A 19,659-nucleotide genomic window follows, 5' to 3' on the forward strand; every position below is an offset into this window, starting at 1 on the left:
CATCTACCCTGTAGTCTGCTGTGTTGAGCTCAGTCTTGTCACCCCACCCAGCTATAAATGAGGTTGGGAAATGTATTCTAGCTGCATACTCAGAAACAAAAGGAAATGGTTTGATGGACGTGTACATAGCCAGTTAACATGGTCAAAATCATAAATTGGGACTGCCACCAAAGCATCAGTTGTCATCAGAAGTGGTACATCTGGCTGCCTGTCTTCTCCCTGAATGTTCCTGGGATTGAGACCACTGGCAGTAATTCCAGAAAGGATGCTCTCCCCTCTGCTCTGCAATCCCTGTCTTTCTCCACCTCCACCCTCACAGTTCTTTAATGACTGTGATAGGGTTTGGGCTGTATGCAAAGATCTTAATCCAAACAAACTACTGAACTTGATAAGAAAAGAGAGGTATCAAATGGGATGAGAAGGTTTTTCTGCATCCCCCGGAGGCCTTTCCTATGAAAGTAGAAGTGCTGGGAATGCTGTGATCGCTCTATAGAACAACTGTGTGTCTGTTCCCTCTGTCTTGCTGTTTGCAGGAAAAACATCACTGAGGGTTTTCCAGAGGATGAATTTCTGGAATAGAGGAGGGCCAAGCATGGACAGGAGCCTGGCAGAGGCCCAGAAAATCTGCCAAACTGAAGTGGCTCATGTTGGCCTCTCTGTGTTATACCCCCACCCCCACCCCAGCTCCCTGATAGTTGGTTCCTGAGCGCTGGAGAGAGCTATCAGTAATGCTCTGCTGCCCTTAGCCTCTGCTGCTGAGGACCCCAACCTGGCTGGGGCAAAGAGCACATGGTTTATGGCTGCCTGCAGCCTGATTTCTTGAGAATTGGGAAAGATAATATATTACTCTGTCTCAGAACTCTGGTTTTGTTTTTTAATGATAGCATTTTAGGCTGGCAGTACAAAATGAAAAAAAAAAAAAAGCTCTATTCTTGGTATATAGATATGTTTTCAGAGTCAGAAGCACTTAAAATACAGACTCATCTAAACGTTTGAACTTTAACTGAGAAAAATGATCCAGGAAATGTTGAAAAACAGGTACTTTGTTCCTCTACACTCCCTCCTCCTTTGCCACTCACTCTTTCTTGTGTTTATTCAAGTAAGCTGGATGTATATTAGGGCTTGGGAAAGCCTCAGACTATCTCTGATGTCTTGATATAACATGTAGTACATTCTGGATAGGTTAACACGTGTTAAGCATTTTAGTCGTCAGTCATGTCAAGTGACCATAATCTGGTCAACATCTTAATTTAGTCCTGTCTTGTGTCCTCATGCAGTGGTTTGTCAAGGAGGCAAATGGATACATTAAGAGGCACAAAAAGACCTATTCTGTTATACTCAAATGATGAAGGCATTGCACACTTCTTAAATAATGGTACCTGTCAGGTTTTTGGACACTTTCCTAAGAAAGGAGAAAAGATATTAAAAAGATAGCTGCAAATGCAATAGGGACTGATGGAGAACCTGGTGACTTTAGGAATCGATACCATAATTGTGTACTGGTGTACAGTTTATCAAAGTACTTCAAAGTATTTTGCAAAGGAGTTCAGGAGGGCTTTAATTTTACAAATGAAGCCATTGATGGCTGACTGTAGACTGCTTCTTATCCACAGTCTAGGTCTGTGGTTGAGTCAGGAGGCAGAGAACAGCAACGAACAAAATAAAGGACAGAGAGGGCCAGTTGGATAATGGTGTGATCTTCTGCATTAGACCATCTCCTGTCGATAAATATCATTACAATACATTCAGTGGGTGCCGAGTTGACCATGGAGCCACACAAGACCAGGAAGTATGCCAAGAACCAATCAATAGAAGATGTATTACTGAAAATTAATATTCTACTGCTGAATTATTCTTATTGATTCAGGGATTTTGAAAGTGGCCATCTATAATTTTATGAGAAAAAAAAAAAAGGATTTCTATTCCTTGACCAGAAGACCAAAATAACAGGAAATCCCATCTCTAACACAAAACCTTGCACCTTGGCTCAGGAAACATAAAACTTGTATTGTGTATCCTCGGGAGGGCCCCGGCCTACGTTCGCTTAAAGAGGTGGTAATCTTGCAAAGCCACATGTGGTAAAGCGTGATTTGCCCTCATCACATCTTTGCTCTGATAGAGCCCGGGTTTAATAATTACTCAGAAGAAACATTCACAGCAGAATCTGCAAAGAGGAAAAATAGATATGCTTATGATGTGTGAAGCGGCGTCAGATCTTTTAAGTCGAGGGCTGTAAGGCTGAGGGTGGAAAGGGGAATTCTGAGAGTTTGGGAATGGAAGGTTCTCCTGCATTCCCCCTGAAGGGCGGTGAGGCTGTGCAGCTGGTGGTGAATGTCAGTGTTTGGGAGCTGCTGCCCTTGGTCATGCATGGCTCCCTCCTCATCCTCCCTTCCTTTTCCATCTTTCCTGTTTCCTCATTTTCCTTCTGAAGTTCCCACTCTCATGTAGTGACAAGTATTATTTAGAGCAGATAAAGGAGGATGGTGAAAAGAAGCAGCATCACTAGGTCTCAGTTTTCGCATCTCTAAAATGAAGGGTTTGAAATAGATGATTTCCAGCTCTGAGATGGAGTGGTTCTAGGGTTCAGCTGAGACCGACCATCCTGATTGAAGCATTTCCTGGAAAATGTTCATGAGAACATTTTTGCAGTTTCTAAGTTTTTAAAGAAGTCTAATTCCTGATAAAAAATATTCTTGGAAAATCTTGCTCAATATATAGTTATTGACCACTTACCACCTTCTTATAGGGAGCTTTTCATCTCAAGATTTTTCTACGAAGTTGGAAAATACATTTTTGTCTGCATTGTATTTTCACAAATATTTCCAGGAAAAAAATGATAGGGAAACATTCACAAGTGGTGAATCAAGGCGGAGAGTATAAGCATACTCATTGTAGTATTCTTTTAACTTTTCTGCAGGTTTGAAAAATTTCAAAAAAAATGTTGGAGGGTAAAAATATTTCCTTCTCCCTTGTGGAAATTAAGACAAATTAAAGAAAATGATGTAGTCACTGACTTTTCCAAGGGCAATCAAGAGTTATATGGAAGAACCTAGAATAGATTCCAGTTGCTCAGTTGCCATTCTTGTGGGTTTTAGCCCATATCTCCTTCCTAAAGGAAGGACAGATGTAGGAAAGTGTTTCCTCCACGTTCTGCTTGAGAACAAAGTGTCTCTGAGCCTGTTAACATTACTGTGTGTTTTGACTTATAAATCATCCAGGTGGGCAAAGTGGATGCCGGTCAGCTTTATACAACTGCTAATTGAATGGCATAAGGTAGACATTTCACTATCGGGAAGAAATGGGTGGTTCTAGTTCTGAACCTAGGATTTTCATTTCTGACAGTCTTTAACAGAAAAAGGAGTGCATGGTAAGCAGTATTTAGTAGTGAAGCAAGGAGTGTTAGGTACAAATCTAATAGTCTGAAGGGGAGACAAAATCAGAATTTCACAGAATTGCTTTTAATTACCTTATTGTCTAGCACCCCTGGAAATTTAGGAGACGCATGTCAAACCTTTCCTGTACTGATGGCAGGGCTATGCATATGTGGGTTAAGAGGAAAGATGGGTTTCCAGGGGCAAATTTGCATGGAAATAGTAATATGTGCCTGGCACTTTTCACCATCTCATATCACTTACCCTCTGGAACCTCAGGGAAGGAGGTTCTCCAGATATTTTCCAGAGTTTTGTGACATTACCTGGCCTAATAACAAACAATGAAATGAAAGTGTCTGTTTATGGTTTGTACACCACACTGACGTCACGGCATTTGTAAAAAGCTAAGACTCCATTACTCTGTGTAGTCAGTTCTGGGGGAGCCTCTGGGTAGATCATCAGCGTCCAAGGAAAACGATCACGTTCATCCTGGTCTCAGGCAAGCAGTGTCCTTTTGTGGGCCTTTCATGACCTTTGGTGGCCTCCCTTTTCGCCTCATCAAGATGATGAGCAGCCGTGGGTATGCAACAGAGGCCAGCAGTCCCCTCAGTATCATTCACAAGCACCTTGATGGGACAGACTCTGTTTCTGGTTGTTTACGCTCCTCTGAAAAATAGTTTCGCTGATCTTTAGCACCATTAACTCAGAGAATCAAGAGTTTTGAAAGCTGGAAGAAGGAAACAAGTGCACTGATGCGAATGGTATTTTGTCCAGTAGGTGGCGCATCAGCAAATCTAATTTGCAGCTGATAGAAATATGTTGATGAAACGTACATAATGTTATAAATCAATGTTACCCCAATAAACTTAATTTTTAAAAAGTTGTATCCATCCATAATGCCCGTGAGAGAAAGGTGTGTTCTTGTGTGCAAGGTTGTTCACCAAGTCAACTGGAAAAAAAAAAGAACAGTTGGACTATTTAAAACTAATTCTCTCCTAAGAAAACTTTCAGGAAGAACTTTTTAAAAGCTAATGTCCAGTTGAAATTAAAATACTTTATCCTTTCACATGGAGATTTTTTCCCCATGACATTTGGGCTGCAGGTCACTGCTTCAAGAAAGAGAATGCTGTTAATCTTTATAGCTTTTTGAGTTTCAGAGAATAGTATATGGTAGACGTTTTAGTATCCTAGATTTGTATATTTGAATTTTGTGCAGAAAGTGGTGAATGCTTGAGATGGAGAAATCCCTTCCAGTAACTTTTAAAAACATTTTAGTGGAACATGTTAAGTGTAACTTCTTGAAGGAATAGACTTCATGTTGCTGGAATGTATGAGTATTAGTAACTCTTATTACATGTACAGTTCACCATCACAACCAAATCAGTAACTCCATGCTAAGCGTGTATTAGTTATGGTTCTTATATTCAAAGATGGTTAAAGATGCTTTTTGGAAGCATGCAAAGGAAGCAACATTCTCACTTCTTAATACAAGTATCCTCTCTAAAAGCGGAGTAGTGAAATTCGTAGCGGGTTTCTAAAATGTGCATTTATTTCTTAATGAATAAAGGTTTTCAAAAATCCTGCCTTCCAGTAAAGTATTAGAATTTCATTATATTTTTTTTCCTTAAAGAAATCTGTATTTACCCTGATGGGGCTTAGGGTAAGGGATCTCTGTATATTGTTTTACAAAATGGAATCATATTTCCTCTATTAATTTTGTAGCTAAAACAGTTAGTATACACACAGCCTATTGTATCTAGTTTTCTTTAGAGGACAGTTAAAGAATACAATTAATGGGCTCCTCACAAATGTCCTTTCCTGCTGTCTCACAGGAGAGTGGTGACAGGCGTTCAGGGTTGTCAGGTGAAGTATGAAATCATCACCAGAGTTCGGGTGGTATTGGAGAAACCTCACAAAGGACAAGATGAAGGATCCTGTTTGCTTTTAATAATTGAGTCATGTAATGTGTTTAGTAAGGCCAAGACAGATAGGACTTATCCGGTTCACTGAACTTCAATTTCAGGGGAAGACTGTACAAAAAGTGCCCTGTCTTTCCATGAAAATGCTAGTCTTTGGTGAAAAGAGATTAAAGTCGTGTTCTTTTATGGTCACAAGAGTCAGTCCTTTCTTTGCCTTATTATTTCTCATCACCTCTCTTCCCTCCAGCTCTTTTCTCAAGTTATATACTAATCACTTACAGGGAAGATTACAGAAACTCTGTAGTAAGGAGGTGACCACTATTAACCCACTTAGTATTCCGATACCCTTTTGACCAGTGGTTCCCAAACTTATCTGCACAGTGGAATCAACTGGGGAGCTTCAGAAACCACTGGTGTCCGGGGCCCACCCCCAGAGATTGTGACTTAATTGTCCTGGGTCTGATTTTAGTTTTTGTAATTTGTAAAAAAGACCTTCCTGTGCAGATAATTCTCACGTGCAGATAATATGGGAGCCACCACTTACCTCTTCTCCCAAAGCCTTCTTTGTTCTCCACCCGCCCTTCTGAGGTCATCCTCCCTGTGCACTTGTGCAGCAATGGCACCTTGAGTGTTTGTCTCTGTGTCTCCACCCTTTGCCCTGCAGTTGTTTATTTATTTACATGTCTTGGGATCCCATGACTGAATTCTGGTGGGACTGTCTTTTTTCTATTCTCAACATCCATCCTAATGACTGACTCATAGTAGATGCTTAGCGACTGGTTTTGGAATGAAGGGGACAAAATATGTATCTATATATTAATATAATGATTGAAACAAATTGATCCATGCACTTTTGACTCAGGTGTTTTTACTGCTCAGGTAGGTATTTCTCCTTTACTTGAAGAGTATAGATTTTCTAATCTCCGGTCTTTTCCTAAAGCAATGATAAGGATATAAAATTAAAGAAGAATGTGTTCTGTTGTGTGGTATTAGCTTTAGTCACAAAAGGCAGCTTTAGATAAGGGGACAAAGGAGGACTTTGTCTGTGTTCAATAAAGCTCAAAGAAGTGAGTGTAAAGTGTCGTCAATTTCCAACAGAATAATTCCCTGTTGCCTTACTTAAAGAATATTAATTTACCTAATTGATGATAATCTGGTCAGTTTATTGTAGCTTTAAAAATGAAAATCAGTTACCATATCAAAATATTCATTGACGTGTCGGGGACTTTTAAATTTTTATTTTATTTTATTAGGTGATAATGGAATACATAATTGTTAATGTTTGATTCTAGCAAACTACAATTAGTTTCTTTGAAACACATTGTGCATTAATGATATCATTAAGATTAATGAATACAAATGAGCGGGGGATTTCAGATAGAAAATAGTGACTTTATATCAGTCTGTAAAACTTAAGATAGATGTCCTTTATTTTTAAGGATAATGTGCTAGAGCCCCTGCTGCATTTTCATGTGGACTAGGGAGAAATTAAAGCTAAGAAATAAAATCAGCTGCTAGGATCAAAGTTTTAAAACACTTACTGTCATTTTTTTAGGGGGAGATTGTTGTATATTGAGTTCAGTTAAAGAAAGCCACCGGTTAGTTTTACTTTAAGAGCATTTTAAAGACAGCTTTTAATAAAAATTTCCATGTCCTATATGTATAAAAGTGCGTGTATATTTTGGTGCTTTGAAAAAATAATTGTAATAAATCATTGTTCATTAAAATTAGATATGCCTTTATGGTGTTATTGTATATTCCAGATATTCTCCTATAGACATCTATTACATTTATATTTTTAAAATATTAAGAAAGATAGACAAGTGTTTGTTTTTCTTGAGCTAAGAGATGGAGAAAGGAAAAAGGGAGCAGTCTTAGGGAAGAGTGATGGACTATAAATACATAACCTGACCTACAGAATCATATGGTATTTTGAGTATTAATGTGTGACTGTATGTTCCTATAGTATAGAGAGAAACTTTGCCACTAAAAACCAAAACCAGAAAACAGATTTATATATGGTCTGTGCAGTTGTAATTTTAGCACTGTTTTCAACATCTTTTTGCTGAGGTAGATAGATATAAATGTTGTATCTTCAGGTAGTGCTTAATGTGACTTCTCCATAAGTAAATATCCTTGGTCTGACCTTCATTCAATGCTTCTATTTCTCTCTCTATATGCATATACGTGTATGGGTGGATACCCACACACTTGGGTTTTTATTTGTTTATGTGTCTATTTGAAAGTTTTGTGGGCAGCCCTTGCCCTTGAATTGCTATTAGAGTTGTGGTAGGATGGATGATGAAAATATAAGAGGAAGGGGTGGGATTTTAGAACATGGTTATTGTCTGGGTGCTGGGTCCCAGCCTGAGAAGCCTGAATTCTTTTGTTAGTGCTGCTTTTTTACTGTTTTCATGACCTTGGGCTCTTCTTTTAACCTCATTGCCTCACTTTCCTTGTTGGCAAATTATACCAGTCTCTTCCCTTTCCACTTCACAAGACACTGATGAGGATTAACGAGGTAGATTCCAGAGCACATTTTGTGTTTCTCTGAAGAGTACAGTTAAGGGAAGCTAGAAGACAGGGTTAATATCACAGAGAAGTGGGACCCACATTGCTTACTGTGTTATATGATAGAGTCCTAAGGAATACTTACTCTCCGTGAGCTGAGAATGAATTGCAGGCAGCAGCCCCATTTCTACTCACTTCTGAATTGGATGACATGTTAGTGCAGGATGATGGAAAGAAAGTCCAACCAAATGGAGGGAGTAGTGGAATGACAAACAGGATTCAGGGGGAACATCTGACTTCTGCATGCTTGCCTGAAAGAAACCTAGTCATTTTTTAAAAATATTGTTTTAATCATTTATATATAAAATGCTCAGACCTATTTGGCTCCTCTGTGTTTGTAGTAAAGTCATCAAAAGCACTTGGCTATGTGTGTTCTCAGCTCAAACCTCAGAGTTAATCTAACCTGATGCCTTCAGGTAGAATAAGGCTCTGGACATAATCGTAGAGTTTAAAACAGTCAGCTTGCACAAGGCTCTTTAGATCTATATTGTGATGCATGCCACAGTATACACATACGGTCATAGAAAGAATGCATGATTACTTCACGTATGGAATCCCATCTCAGTTTTATTTAGCATGCTGTGTTTGGTCAATCAGCTTTTAATTTCAAGGTGACTTGCTTGGTTTTTCTCCTTAGAAGATTTTCCAGATTATTTTTCTACCTTGTGTTTACTTTTTTTTGAGACATTTACCTAGGTAACAGCACATTTAATCTAGAATTTAGCTTCTTGTGTAGGATTAAAAAAATGTTTTTAATTCATGCATAGCCTGAAAGTGCTTTTATAATCTCTGATTTAGTAGCTATACTTGGAATATAGAGGATAGAGTTCAAAATTTAAAATCATAACCTTTCTTCATCTTTTATCTCTAGGTGTATCTCATCACTTTAGGAATAATTTTAGAAAGGCCTCTCTGTTTAAGAAGCTCATAAAATGCTTCATCGATGCCAAGGGTTTTATCACATATGCCGGGGGTGCCAAAAAAAAAATGTATACACATGACTTGTATTCATCTTTTGTTATCAATACATATTGAGTATTACAATTTTAATACAGTTTTTTTCCCTTCTTAAAATGTATATACATTTTTTAGCACCCTCTGTATACACACACATACTGACACACTTGTTTCTAAAGCTCATGTAGTTGGTCGGCATCCTATAGTGGCAGCACTGCCAACATAACTTCACTCATTTACTCCCATCTTGATCTATATGTTAATACGAAAAATAGGGGTTTGCTAATATATGAGTGCATGGTCCCAGGGTTAGCTGTGTATCAGTTAGAGATGAAGGGACATAATTGAAAAGAAAATATTGGAGCTGTTTCTAATTGTCAGGCTTTCATAAATGCTCTCGTACGAAAAAAATGAAGTTGTATTACCCTGTTTTATTAGAAATGCTATATTTTGTTGGATCCGTGTGTTCGCAAAGTAGAGAATATTTTCCTGCTGTGATTGATGTTAGGGCATTTATGAGGATAGTCTGCTATATTTCATATGTATATGAGGGTGTCATTGTTAAAATGTTCAAAAGAAAATTATGTATGTGATTTATATTTTATTATTTCCTCCTAGGATGTAATTTTTTCAATACCATGATTCCTGTCATATTGTCAGTAGTGATTTGATGGCTAATATGCCAGAAATAATTAGATAAAAAAAGATGATGGCAACGTCAAGACAATATAGCTTTCTTGTGAAAAGCCTTACACGGAATCGTGCGTGTTGCATTGTAGAAATCACCAATTGTCTACATTTAAAAAGTCTTCAGGATTACAGGCATGATGGAAAATGGAGCTAGATGCAGGAAGCGTGGGATGCAGCATATTTTATAGGCATATGCTTGCTACTGACCCCACCTGCAATTTTTGCTAAATGAAACATGTGTTTTAGAAAATGCTCCTCTTTGGATAAAGTCAGGCTTTGGTGTATTGTTGGTGGGAAGGTGTCAGATCTTCTCTTTTCTTTTTGAGTCAGAAAAAATTCATCTTTCCTGAGAAGGCAGCCTGCCCTTTGTTTTAGTGTCCTTCCTGACAGATTTAAAATTTTTCTTCTTTGGTGAGAAAGAGGCACATACAATAAGAACTGCTATTTCTTAACCTTTTTGTCCTTAGAGATGAGAACTTGATTTTAAAATTTCAAATAACTATTTAAAAATATCGGACAAGGTAATTGATGGTTTCGGTGTTTTTTTCCCTGAGTATCATATCTCCTGGGACTTTAAATAGAATGGAACCTATTTCCAGGGGTCTTTTTTACTTTTGAGCATTGATGACACTGGTGATCAGTATCTGGTTCCCTTGTGTGTTACTTGGATAAATAGTAAATATTTCTAAAGATTATACATAATAACATTGGCTAGTAATACTGTGATACTACAGTGTTAGTACTAGGAATGAAGATGGGTGTCAACCTTAGCCAAGTATTTAAATTATTCTTGGAGTGAACATGAGGGCTGTAGTATGGATTTTGGCCCCATGTTTCAGCATGTCCCTGGGGTCAGAACACAGCTTCCTGACTTGGGAGAGGGGTGATGTGGAGGGACTGCTGGGAAGCTCAGCCCTGCCTTCAGCCTCTCGTATGTCCCTGGGCAGGGCGAAAGAGCCTGGAAACCAGGAGGATAGCTGAGTGGCATGGGAAGCAGATGCTTGGGATGGTGATGGCCAAGAGGAGGGGGGGAGTTTGGAGATATGGCTTTGGGGTCAGTAGAGAAGGACCAGGTGTCCAGAGTGAGTGGTAGGGGCTGCTCTTACGTTGAACTCAGTGGGACCAATTTCCCAGTTTCCCAGGAGGTGGCCTCCTCCTCTTGCCAGCCTCCTGATTCTGAGCCCGTAGCAATACCTTCATGTTACACAGGAGAAACTAAAGCTCGGGAGAGTAAAGGATCTTTCCCCAAGCTACCAGGGTTTCTCCTCTGCAAAGCCTGACCAGGCACTGGCTGTCAGTACAGGGTACTTTCTTCAAAGGATGCTGGAGAGTCAGGACTTACGGAAAATGAAGGGAGAAGTCAAGGTTGGAATTTCCCCTGCCTTTCTTCTTAGCACAGCTCAGAACAGGGTGAGCAGCCTTGCCCTGAGTCATCTCACCTGAAAGGAAAGAATACGTTCAAGGGGGGCCTTTCCCTGGTAAACTCCAGGAAAGATGAAGAGAATCAGACTAGAAAATCCAGAGCTGCCAAAACCCCACAGGTTAATGGGTATGTGTGTCATGCCTGGCACAGCAACTAGCATGGTGCCCTCGGTTTTATGGAATTCACTTCATTATACATAAATATGTTGTACATAGAGCCATATAGCTTTGCAGCCAGGAGGATGAAGAGTTGTTCAAACTCAGAATGGAGCCCCTTGAGGCCCAGAGACAGTCAAGAAGAAAGTAGAGGCCACACCCCATAACTTGTCTGTGGCCAGCACTTAAATTGACACAGAGGTACGACTGTATTCACAGTACTGGATACTGGATGCATCCTCATGAATGGTCTATTTCTCCTTTGTAACTTTTTATGACTTTTATATTACTTTTTTAAACTACAGCACCCTCGTTAGCCACTGGCATTCATCATATGAGTGGAAAAAGTAATCAGTGAATGAATCGAGGGATTTATCCACTTGGCCATATTGGCTTTCCTTGGAAATGAACGTAAATAGAGACATATGAACCCTTTGGTCTATTGTCTAAAAACAGGATACGGCAGTTAATGCAGTATGTAGCCGTTTGTCCTGCTAAGAAGCAGTGATAGCTGCCACACGTACACAGGAAAACATTAAGGGGACATCCCACCACAAACTGTGGTGATGCTTCTAGAAATCACATTCTGAGCAGGCTGAGAACTGTGACTTGTGGACAAGTAAGAGAGGTACTTTTCTGACTCTTCTTCCTCTGGCTGCTGCGGAGGTAGAAACCTCCTCCTCCACCAGGAAATGGTCCTCTCACTCCCCTCACACTTCACCTCTCTTGGCTTCTGAGTCAGTGATCCAGGAGCCGAAGGCTAAGAGCTGCAGGCAGGGAGTGGGATAAGGCTGGTGGAGTGCGGTGGGCATGGTTACGCTTGGAAACATCCACCCTCTTTGGTTTTTACAAAGTTTCTCACCGTGTTCTTCCCAGATGTTCCCCCAGTGAATATTCAGTTGCTAAAAAGTGGGTAGAAGCAGATGGTACCTTTACTTTAGAGTAACCAGTGTGGAACTAGTGAAGACAGGTAACTTGTTTCCATATGTCTGAAAAATATCTGAGCATGTAAATCAGGTGACAAACCTGTATCCTTGTGCTAAATGGCATTACTGTGGACAATGTTTACAAAATCTACCCCCTTGTGAAAATGTATGCAAACCAATGCTTCCCACCGCTTCCCTGAGTTTCTGTTAGAGTTTGGTGTTGTTTTTGTTTCCATGAGCCATTTATTGTAATAAGGAGAAAAATTAAATGTGACGCTTGTTACAGGGCCCATAGATTTTGAGTATTCTGTGAAGTAAGTTATGCCCACCACAGAGTGAGCATGTGGTGTATCCATACAAATAAGTTTTTTTAAAAAAATCAAGTACCAGGAAGCCACTGGCTTTAGATTACAAGCAATAAGAAAGCCTACCAGATTTTATTTAACTATACATTCAGGTTGGTGCTTTGTGAATTGACTTACAAGATTGTGAACATATTCCATGAAGGTATAAAATGACAGGAAAAATGAGTTTATTAATGGAAATTAGGCTAGACCCTAATTACCTGCGAATAGTGTCATCATTTGAAGTTTTTATTACATTTTAACACATGGCTTATCTTGATGAGAAAAAAATATAGCAAAGGGTAAATGTAGCAGTTTTCCTTTTACTATTCCCTCCGCTAAGCCATTATTGCTCGATGTTATTTTTCAGCAGCCTTTCATTTTTGTCCCAAATGTTTTTGCCTCTGGCTGGTTTTATTTCTTTAAAATGTGTGTGTCTCACTTCTCAAAGTGATCCTTTTTGACAGGTAATCGATATTTTTTCATACCAGATTTGATGGTGCAATGGTCATAATCCTCATCTTAGGCTTAGTTAACAGTTGAATACTAACCTAGATTTGTATCTCAAAATATTCCTTTGTTAAGAAACGTACGTACGTTTCACCCTTAGCCAAATTCCTTTTTAGTCCTCCCGCCCACTAAACCATGCTAGCTGCCAAGTGCCTACGATGCCTAGAGTCCACTTATCTGGGATACATGTCACCTGACTTTTTACAGCGTGTCCTTGAAATGTCTTCTGATAGTGCTTCCAACTAGCCTACTCAATTGGTCACAGAAAAGATACTTGTACTTCTTTTTTTTCTTTTCTCCTGGAAACCTGTGATCTTTATTTCAAGGGGAAAAGCTGTTCCTTTCCTTCTGTTTACTGAGAACTTGATGTTCTCCATTGGACCCCAGTTTTTCAAAAAGGACCAGCTCAGTGAAGATCACAGTCCTCAGTACACAAGTACACTTGTGCTTGGCTTTGGCTTTTCAAAGTTCAGCTTCTTTGGTCAAGGTGTTTTTTTTCCCTAAAATAAGTTAGGACTTCGTTACACCTCTGTACACAGATAACAATGACACTCTAAGTTGGTAAATATAGTCTGACCTGCTGCCAAGGCTTTTTGTCTGAAACACTTCAAATTCAGGGAACTGTTTACGCTTTTCTCTCGGGAGGATGACTTGAGGGAGAAATGGCAACAACTGTCATTGCTTTTGTTTGCATTGAAGAGAAAGGTCTTCTTTCTTTAGGAAAAGATTAAAGTACAGGCAGGCCTGTCAAGGACGGGTATCGCCAGCTTTGCAGGTTGCCTGCGGATAGCAAGCCCAACTCTCCCTCCTTGCCCTTACAATTTTTGTTTTCATTTCTTTTCTTCTTCTTCTTCTTTTTTTTTTTTTTTGTCTTTCCCTTTAAACAAAAACGTAGAGCTTTAAAAGTCTTTTTAAAACAACTGTTTGTGCTTGAATTTGTTGGTACATTTCGGCTTGAGCGATGACCACATTGATGCTGTTTCTTTGCTTTTAGAGATGACATTACTTCTCCACATGAGAGAGAACTAAATACTCTGGAGTTTTCTCCCTTACGTGGTATCAAAGGAGCATGTCTAAATTGTACAGTACACTGACACCCTTCTCTGCTGATGCCTCTGCTAGTGGTGACATTTCTTGACAAGTTTTCTCTTTGTGTCCGGAGATGTAGCGAAGACCGTTAGGGAACATAAAAAGCAATCAGTTTTCCTCAGTGGTTAGATTCATAAATCCCTGAGCTATTTTTAATGACGTAATCTAATCAATTGATATCAAGCCTAATAGTGTGTTGACAGCCAGAAAGAGACAAAAAGCTGGTGTAATAGCAGGTGGAGGAGTAAGGAACCATTAGACACTTTCCTCCCCACCCCCACATTTAGAAATCACTAGATATTTGGACTATGTAAAATCCAGGGATTACTGATTTTTTTTTTAAATTATGTCTTTTTCCTGACTATCTTTCTTTCAAGAAAATCACTTTGTCTAGTGAATAGACTGAAGGAGGAGGTGATTCCCAGACAAACCGCAGATAGTCCTAGTGTCTGCCTCTCAGACCAAACAATTCTCTCAATTTAAATATCTTTAGAATGGAAATCAAGGAGGAGTAATTTATTATAAATTGGTAGTATCATATATTGTCCCTCCTGTGCCCGGCCAGTAATGAAAACTTCATATTCATCTCTTGGTTGCTTTGAATTGAAATAAGATGAGGATGAGCGGAGTAAACAAGCTGAAACAGACTGTGAAATTGCACATGATGGGAATTTTTTTTTTTTAGCGGCTTATAGACTATAAATAGGTTAATATTCCACCTAATGATGGCTCTTAGAATTTCTTCTCCCTTTTCACATTTTGGTCAGGTATCCACAGAACTAAGTTGTTATCACAAGGGAAATTAAAATCTAAAATGTTTCTATCTTTGGGCTAGGCACTGACTGGTGAAGTATTTATGTAAATGAATTGGCTTTCATGCTGGGAGGTGTCAAGTGTTCTCCTGTGGCTGGAGAGCGACCACCCTGAGCCCTCTGTTTTCAGGTTTTCAGGCAGCCTGTGTGTGTGTGTGTGTGTGTGTGTGTGTGTGTGTGTGCTCTGCTACGCTTTTTCTTTGATTCCATCAGAAGACCTGAGTGCGCCAGGCATGGTGGTGCTGCTTGGCTGACCAGCTGTGCCCCAGTTTCTCACCGTCCCAGTCAGTGACTGCCTTTTACAGAGGTGTCTGTCACCACTGATTTACTTAGCCTCTTTGACCTCATAGTTGCTCAGAAGAGGCTTGAGCTGAAGCCACTGCCAAAAGCCATTTACTGGTCGCCGGGAATGCCAGAGCCAGCACTGTGAAGAAGAAAACATAGGGATCCCACAATTTCCTGTCTGATAGCAAGAGCCTCCTCCGCCTGGATAAACGAATGCATTAAGGTGCCTGAGCCCACTTGCTGCGCGCTCCCTCCGAACTGCAAGCATTCGTGATCTCCGAAGTTGCTGGAGTGAATAACTAAGCGGGACCAGCTGACTGCGGGCTCCAATCAGCGAGAGCGTGATGTAAGTGCTTAGCAGCTGCCGGCTCTGAATTAGCGTGCCGAAGTAGAGGTAGCACAGCATGGCTAGACTGTTGTGAGAGGCTCAGAGAAAGCGGAGGGGGAAATGGATGAGTCCAGCATTCTAAGACGCAGAGGGCTCCAGGTAGGAGATCCTTCCCTTCTTGAAATACAGCATTGTCAGCGGCCAGCCATTGAGGATTTCGAAGTTCCCTTTTCATTCCTTTCCTGGGCACAAATATGTGCACAGTTCTTAGTATCCACTTGGCAACGTGATACGTGAAGTCTCTAGTTACCGGGCTCAATGACACATCACAGGGTTCAAACGAGAAAGGCTCTTTTGTCAGAGTCAGTGGATGCAACTTTTTAGTTTGGTACTTTGGTGGTTGGTGGTTTTTCTGCTGGTTGTTCAAGAATAGTTAAATTGTGGCTGGCAGTGACAGCTGATGGGTCGATTTGGCTTTCTGTCAAGTGTCTGGGAAGTCTGTCGAAGGTAGCAACTCCATTCAGTTCTGGGAACACAGGACCCAGTTTTGTGCTGGGATCCACCCCGTGTGGCCACAGCATCTGTCTGACCGCCTCGCAGATGTGTGCAGCTGCTGAGAGTTTTCCTCCTGTCAGTACAATGAAAGTTTCTGCTGGCAGTTCCATCAAAGTTCAGTCTAATTTGTTTATGTTGAGATGAGGAAAGATATGTATCTTATTGCCTTGCTTTTTGTGCCCAACTTTCTCTAATTAAATCACTCTGACTTTAGTTGTACAAATGTATTCCAAGTTAAAACTTGGCAAATTGGAATATATGAAAAAAGAAAAAAAAACAACAACATCTGTTGGCAGCTTGTAAGTTTAAGGAAGCCAAGACATAAGTATGTTCAAAATTAGTATGTTTAACTCCTTGGTAACTCTTTTTTTCCTGTTGTGTAAGTGACGTTTTTCTCTATAAAAGAATCTAATCATTAACTTTTGTCAAACTCTCATCCACTATTTTTGAATTTTTTTCTTAAGTGCATGCTTGAGAATACAGAATACACGGCACGTGTAGAAATGCTTCCAGATATCCCTTAATGGTCTTTGACTCACACTTGGTCTGGCTGTCTGTTTTTTTGTTCTAAATGGCAATTATTAATATTATTCATGTTACTCTACTGTTTTAAGGATTGTTTGCAGGTAAACAAAAGAGGGATTAAAGAAGTTGGTGTTAAATGTCATCTATTGTTCCAAACCTAAGTAAACAGACTGCCTCTTTAATGATTTTCTGTGTGGTCATTGTTTTGAATGTACAGTGTGGTTAGTCACTGCTGTGGATTTCCTTTTCTTTGTTTTCATCACATTTATAAAGTTCTGGTAATGCACAGCTGTTTGTGTGGGTCCACATCCTCTTTGGGGTCACTGGTTAGATATGAAAAGTCTCTTTGTTAAAAAGATGATAAACTCCAATTAAACTTCTAAGGGTTCGGATTATTAGTAAATTGATGGCAATTCTGAGAGTTGTCTCCTTCGTTTAATTCACTTCAGATAATTTTTAAATGCATTTTCGATATGACACTCCTTTTTTGGTTTATTTCTATATTATATATTATCACAACTTCAGAGGATTTCGGTGAAACATGGTGCTTTTGAGAAGGGTAGGTTTTATAGACCTTTTAATTTTAGAAATAAATCATTATTGTGGCTATTTAAGATATGGAGTTACTTTCTATCTAAAAGCTTTGCAACGAAACAAAGGAACATTACTTGTTAACGTAGTACGTAGAGTGTTAGAGCCTCATTGCACTTACATACTTTTACCACACCTGCCATAACCTACATAATCGCTAAAGAACGTCAGCTTTCTATTATGCGTGAAATAAATGCCTTCCCTCTGTGAGAAATAACAATACAAAAGTGCTTAAAAGTTCTGCCTCCTCACAGTTATGACTTTACTTTTGCTTAAACAAAGCCTGTTTTTATTTTACTCCCATTATATCTAATATTTTTTTTTAAAAGACATCACATATACAGAGTAGCTGTTTTTAGAAATTCCCATATAAGGAAACTATTTACAAAATACAAGATGTAAGTATTTATTTGTATTACAATAGATGTCACTGTGGAGTTCATAAGAGTAACGCCACCTAGTGAATTTAAGAATTAAGTTAATTTTTGTAACAGCTATATACGATGTCAGAGGGGTAGTAGATTGGGGGAGGGGAGTTATCATTTTGTGAGGGGTATAGATGTCTAACTACCGTGTTTCCCTGAAAATAAGACCGGGTCTTATATTCATTTTTGCTCCAAAAGATGCTTTAGGGCTTATACTCAGGGGATGTCATCCTGAAAAATCATGCTAGGGCTTATTTTCCTGTTAGGTCTTATTTTTTTGGTAAGCAAGGTATTACATTGTATTGTATACCTGAAACTCATTAAAAATAAGAATTAAGTCAATTTACAAACATGTATGTGTGTATATATATATATATATATATATATATATATATACGTTTCACATATATATAAATGTTTCACATAGTATAATATATATATATATATATATATATATTATACTATGTGAAACATTTTTACAAGCAAATGAGGTACACCTGTAGTAAACCTAGGCAGAAACCTACACATTTGTATTCTTAGTTCTACTAGGTAACCTTGAACAAGTACCCTCTCTGTTTCTGTTTATTCTGTAAAATGCACACTGTAACATAACACTTTTGAGTGGATTAAATAGGAGATAGGTATAATTAAGTTTTTTCAATTAACAGCGATAATATATATATATATATATATATATATATATATATATATTAGCATGTAATAGGTACTCAGTAAGTATTATGTTTTTGAAGAGTACTGATTTCTGTTCTTTATAACATTCCATGTCATTACTAGCAAAATGAAATAGTTATATTTTTACTCCAGGTTTGCTGTTTGAATTTGTCTTTAAGTTAGAAGAATCACCAGTAAAGACAGTAAACATTATTTATTTACAGGGATCATTATGACAGGCTATAGGATTTTATATATGAATCTGTTGGTCTGTCACACTGAATACATGCTTAGTGTTAGATGCTTAGAACTGGAACTGACCAGTTCTTTAAATAGCTTAAAGTCTCATGTGAAAAATCTAGAGCACCCAAATATTCTAATTCCCTAAAATTTAACTTGATAATAATATAGTATATGTTTAGTATAAAATAATGCAGTCTACGTTTGGCACCTGTTTTTCGAATTTCAGTTCCTCTAGCTCTTCAAACACAGCCATGCTAGTAGTATATTTAAAATTTGGACTTTGAAAAATTATTTTTAGTCAGAACATATAATTTTTCAAGGCATGACTACCTCATAAAATGGCAACGCGACGGAGTTGTTCATCTTAAGTGACTGCACTTTTCCATCTTTTCTGTGGACTGTATTAATATTTCCAGTACTACTGATAGCACTTCAATCACTGCCTTTGAAATGAGAAGGAGAGAAAGAGGCCCCAATGGCTTCCACTGTTAGAATCTGGGAAACTTTTCAGATTGCATCTCAAAACATGGGAAGCTCTGAAGGATAGATGGGCTTGGGCAGACCTTGGACTTGGGGCAATTTGAATTTCTAGACAGGTCTAATTCGTCAAAGGATAACTCGTTCTTTTTGGACCTAATATCCCTCATACATGGATCATATTTTTTAACTGTCAGGGAAATTAATTGTTGTAGTGATTTCTGTTATATGTTTCCCTTTTGTTTGTTTTAATGAAAGTGTCCCTTATCCCTAATGTGATGGATCCCAGGGCTGGAGACAAATGAACAGCAGGCATCACTAAAAAAAGGAGGAGTCACTAAAAGAGGGAGGGTATCCCTTGAGAGACCTCCTGCAGTCCTTTCCTGCCATCCTGTGCTTTTCTTTGTCTGGTGTCATCTTCTGTTGATTTCTCCCCTCCCCTAATTAAATGCTACCATTTCAGTCCACTTCTAGACTGTCACATGCAGCCAGAATATATATATTTTTTAAATCCTATATGATACAGTTAAGAACTAAATGTTTATAATTTAGACTTCTAGATTTACATTTAAGGTGTTTTTGTTTCGTTGGCTTCTTTCCCCCCAACACCTGACCTCATCCCCCAGCCTTATTTGAAGCAACAACATGAAGCTAACATTCTTACCTTGGCCTAGGCTCTGATTTTCCACTGGTCTTGATCTGGAATTCAATTTTTGAAAGCAAAGAAGCAGGTGGACTCTCACCTTCTGACTGGGTATCAAGCTACTTGTGTTTCACAATGCCTGAATGTA

At 38.9% G+C, this 19,659-nt stretch overlaps 1 protein-coding gene across 8 annotated transcripts in view; it reads left to right on the forward strand.

Moving 5' to 3' along the window:
* MAST4 (microtubule associated serine/threonine kinase family member 4) overlaps nucleotides 1–19,659 on the forward strand; it is a 545,650-nt gene that overhangs the window by 209,152 nt on the left and 316,839 nt on the right. Inside the window, exon 1 of one of the 8 annotated variants that reach the window (XM_088796543.1) lies at nucleotides 15,434–15,539. The exons of 6 other annotated variants lie outside the window; for them this stretch is intronic. In XM_088796543.1, coding sequence (XP_088652669.1) covers nucleotides 15,501–15,539 — 39 coding nt within the window. In that variant the 5' untranslated portion in view covers nucleotides 15,434–15,500. Of the gene's footprint in view, nucleotides 1–15,433; nucleotides 15,540–19,659 lie in introns of those variants that run through there. One more of the 8 variants, XM_088796541.1, reaches the window with a different exon arrangement.

This window comes from Rhinolophus sinicus, chromosome 3, assembly GCF_057876585.1.
Source record: "Rhinolophus sinicus isolate RSI-liver-muscle chromosome 3, RSI-T2T, whole genome shotgun sequence".
NCBI classification, from domain to species: domain Eukaryota; kingdom Metazoa; phylum Chordata; class Mammalia; order Chiroptera; family Rhinolophidae; genus Rhinolophus; species Rhinolophus sinicus.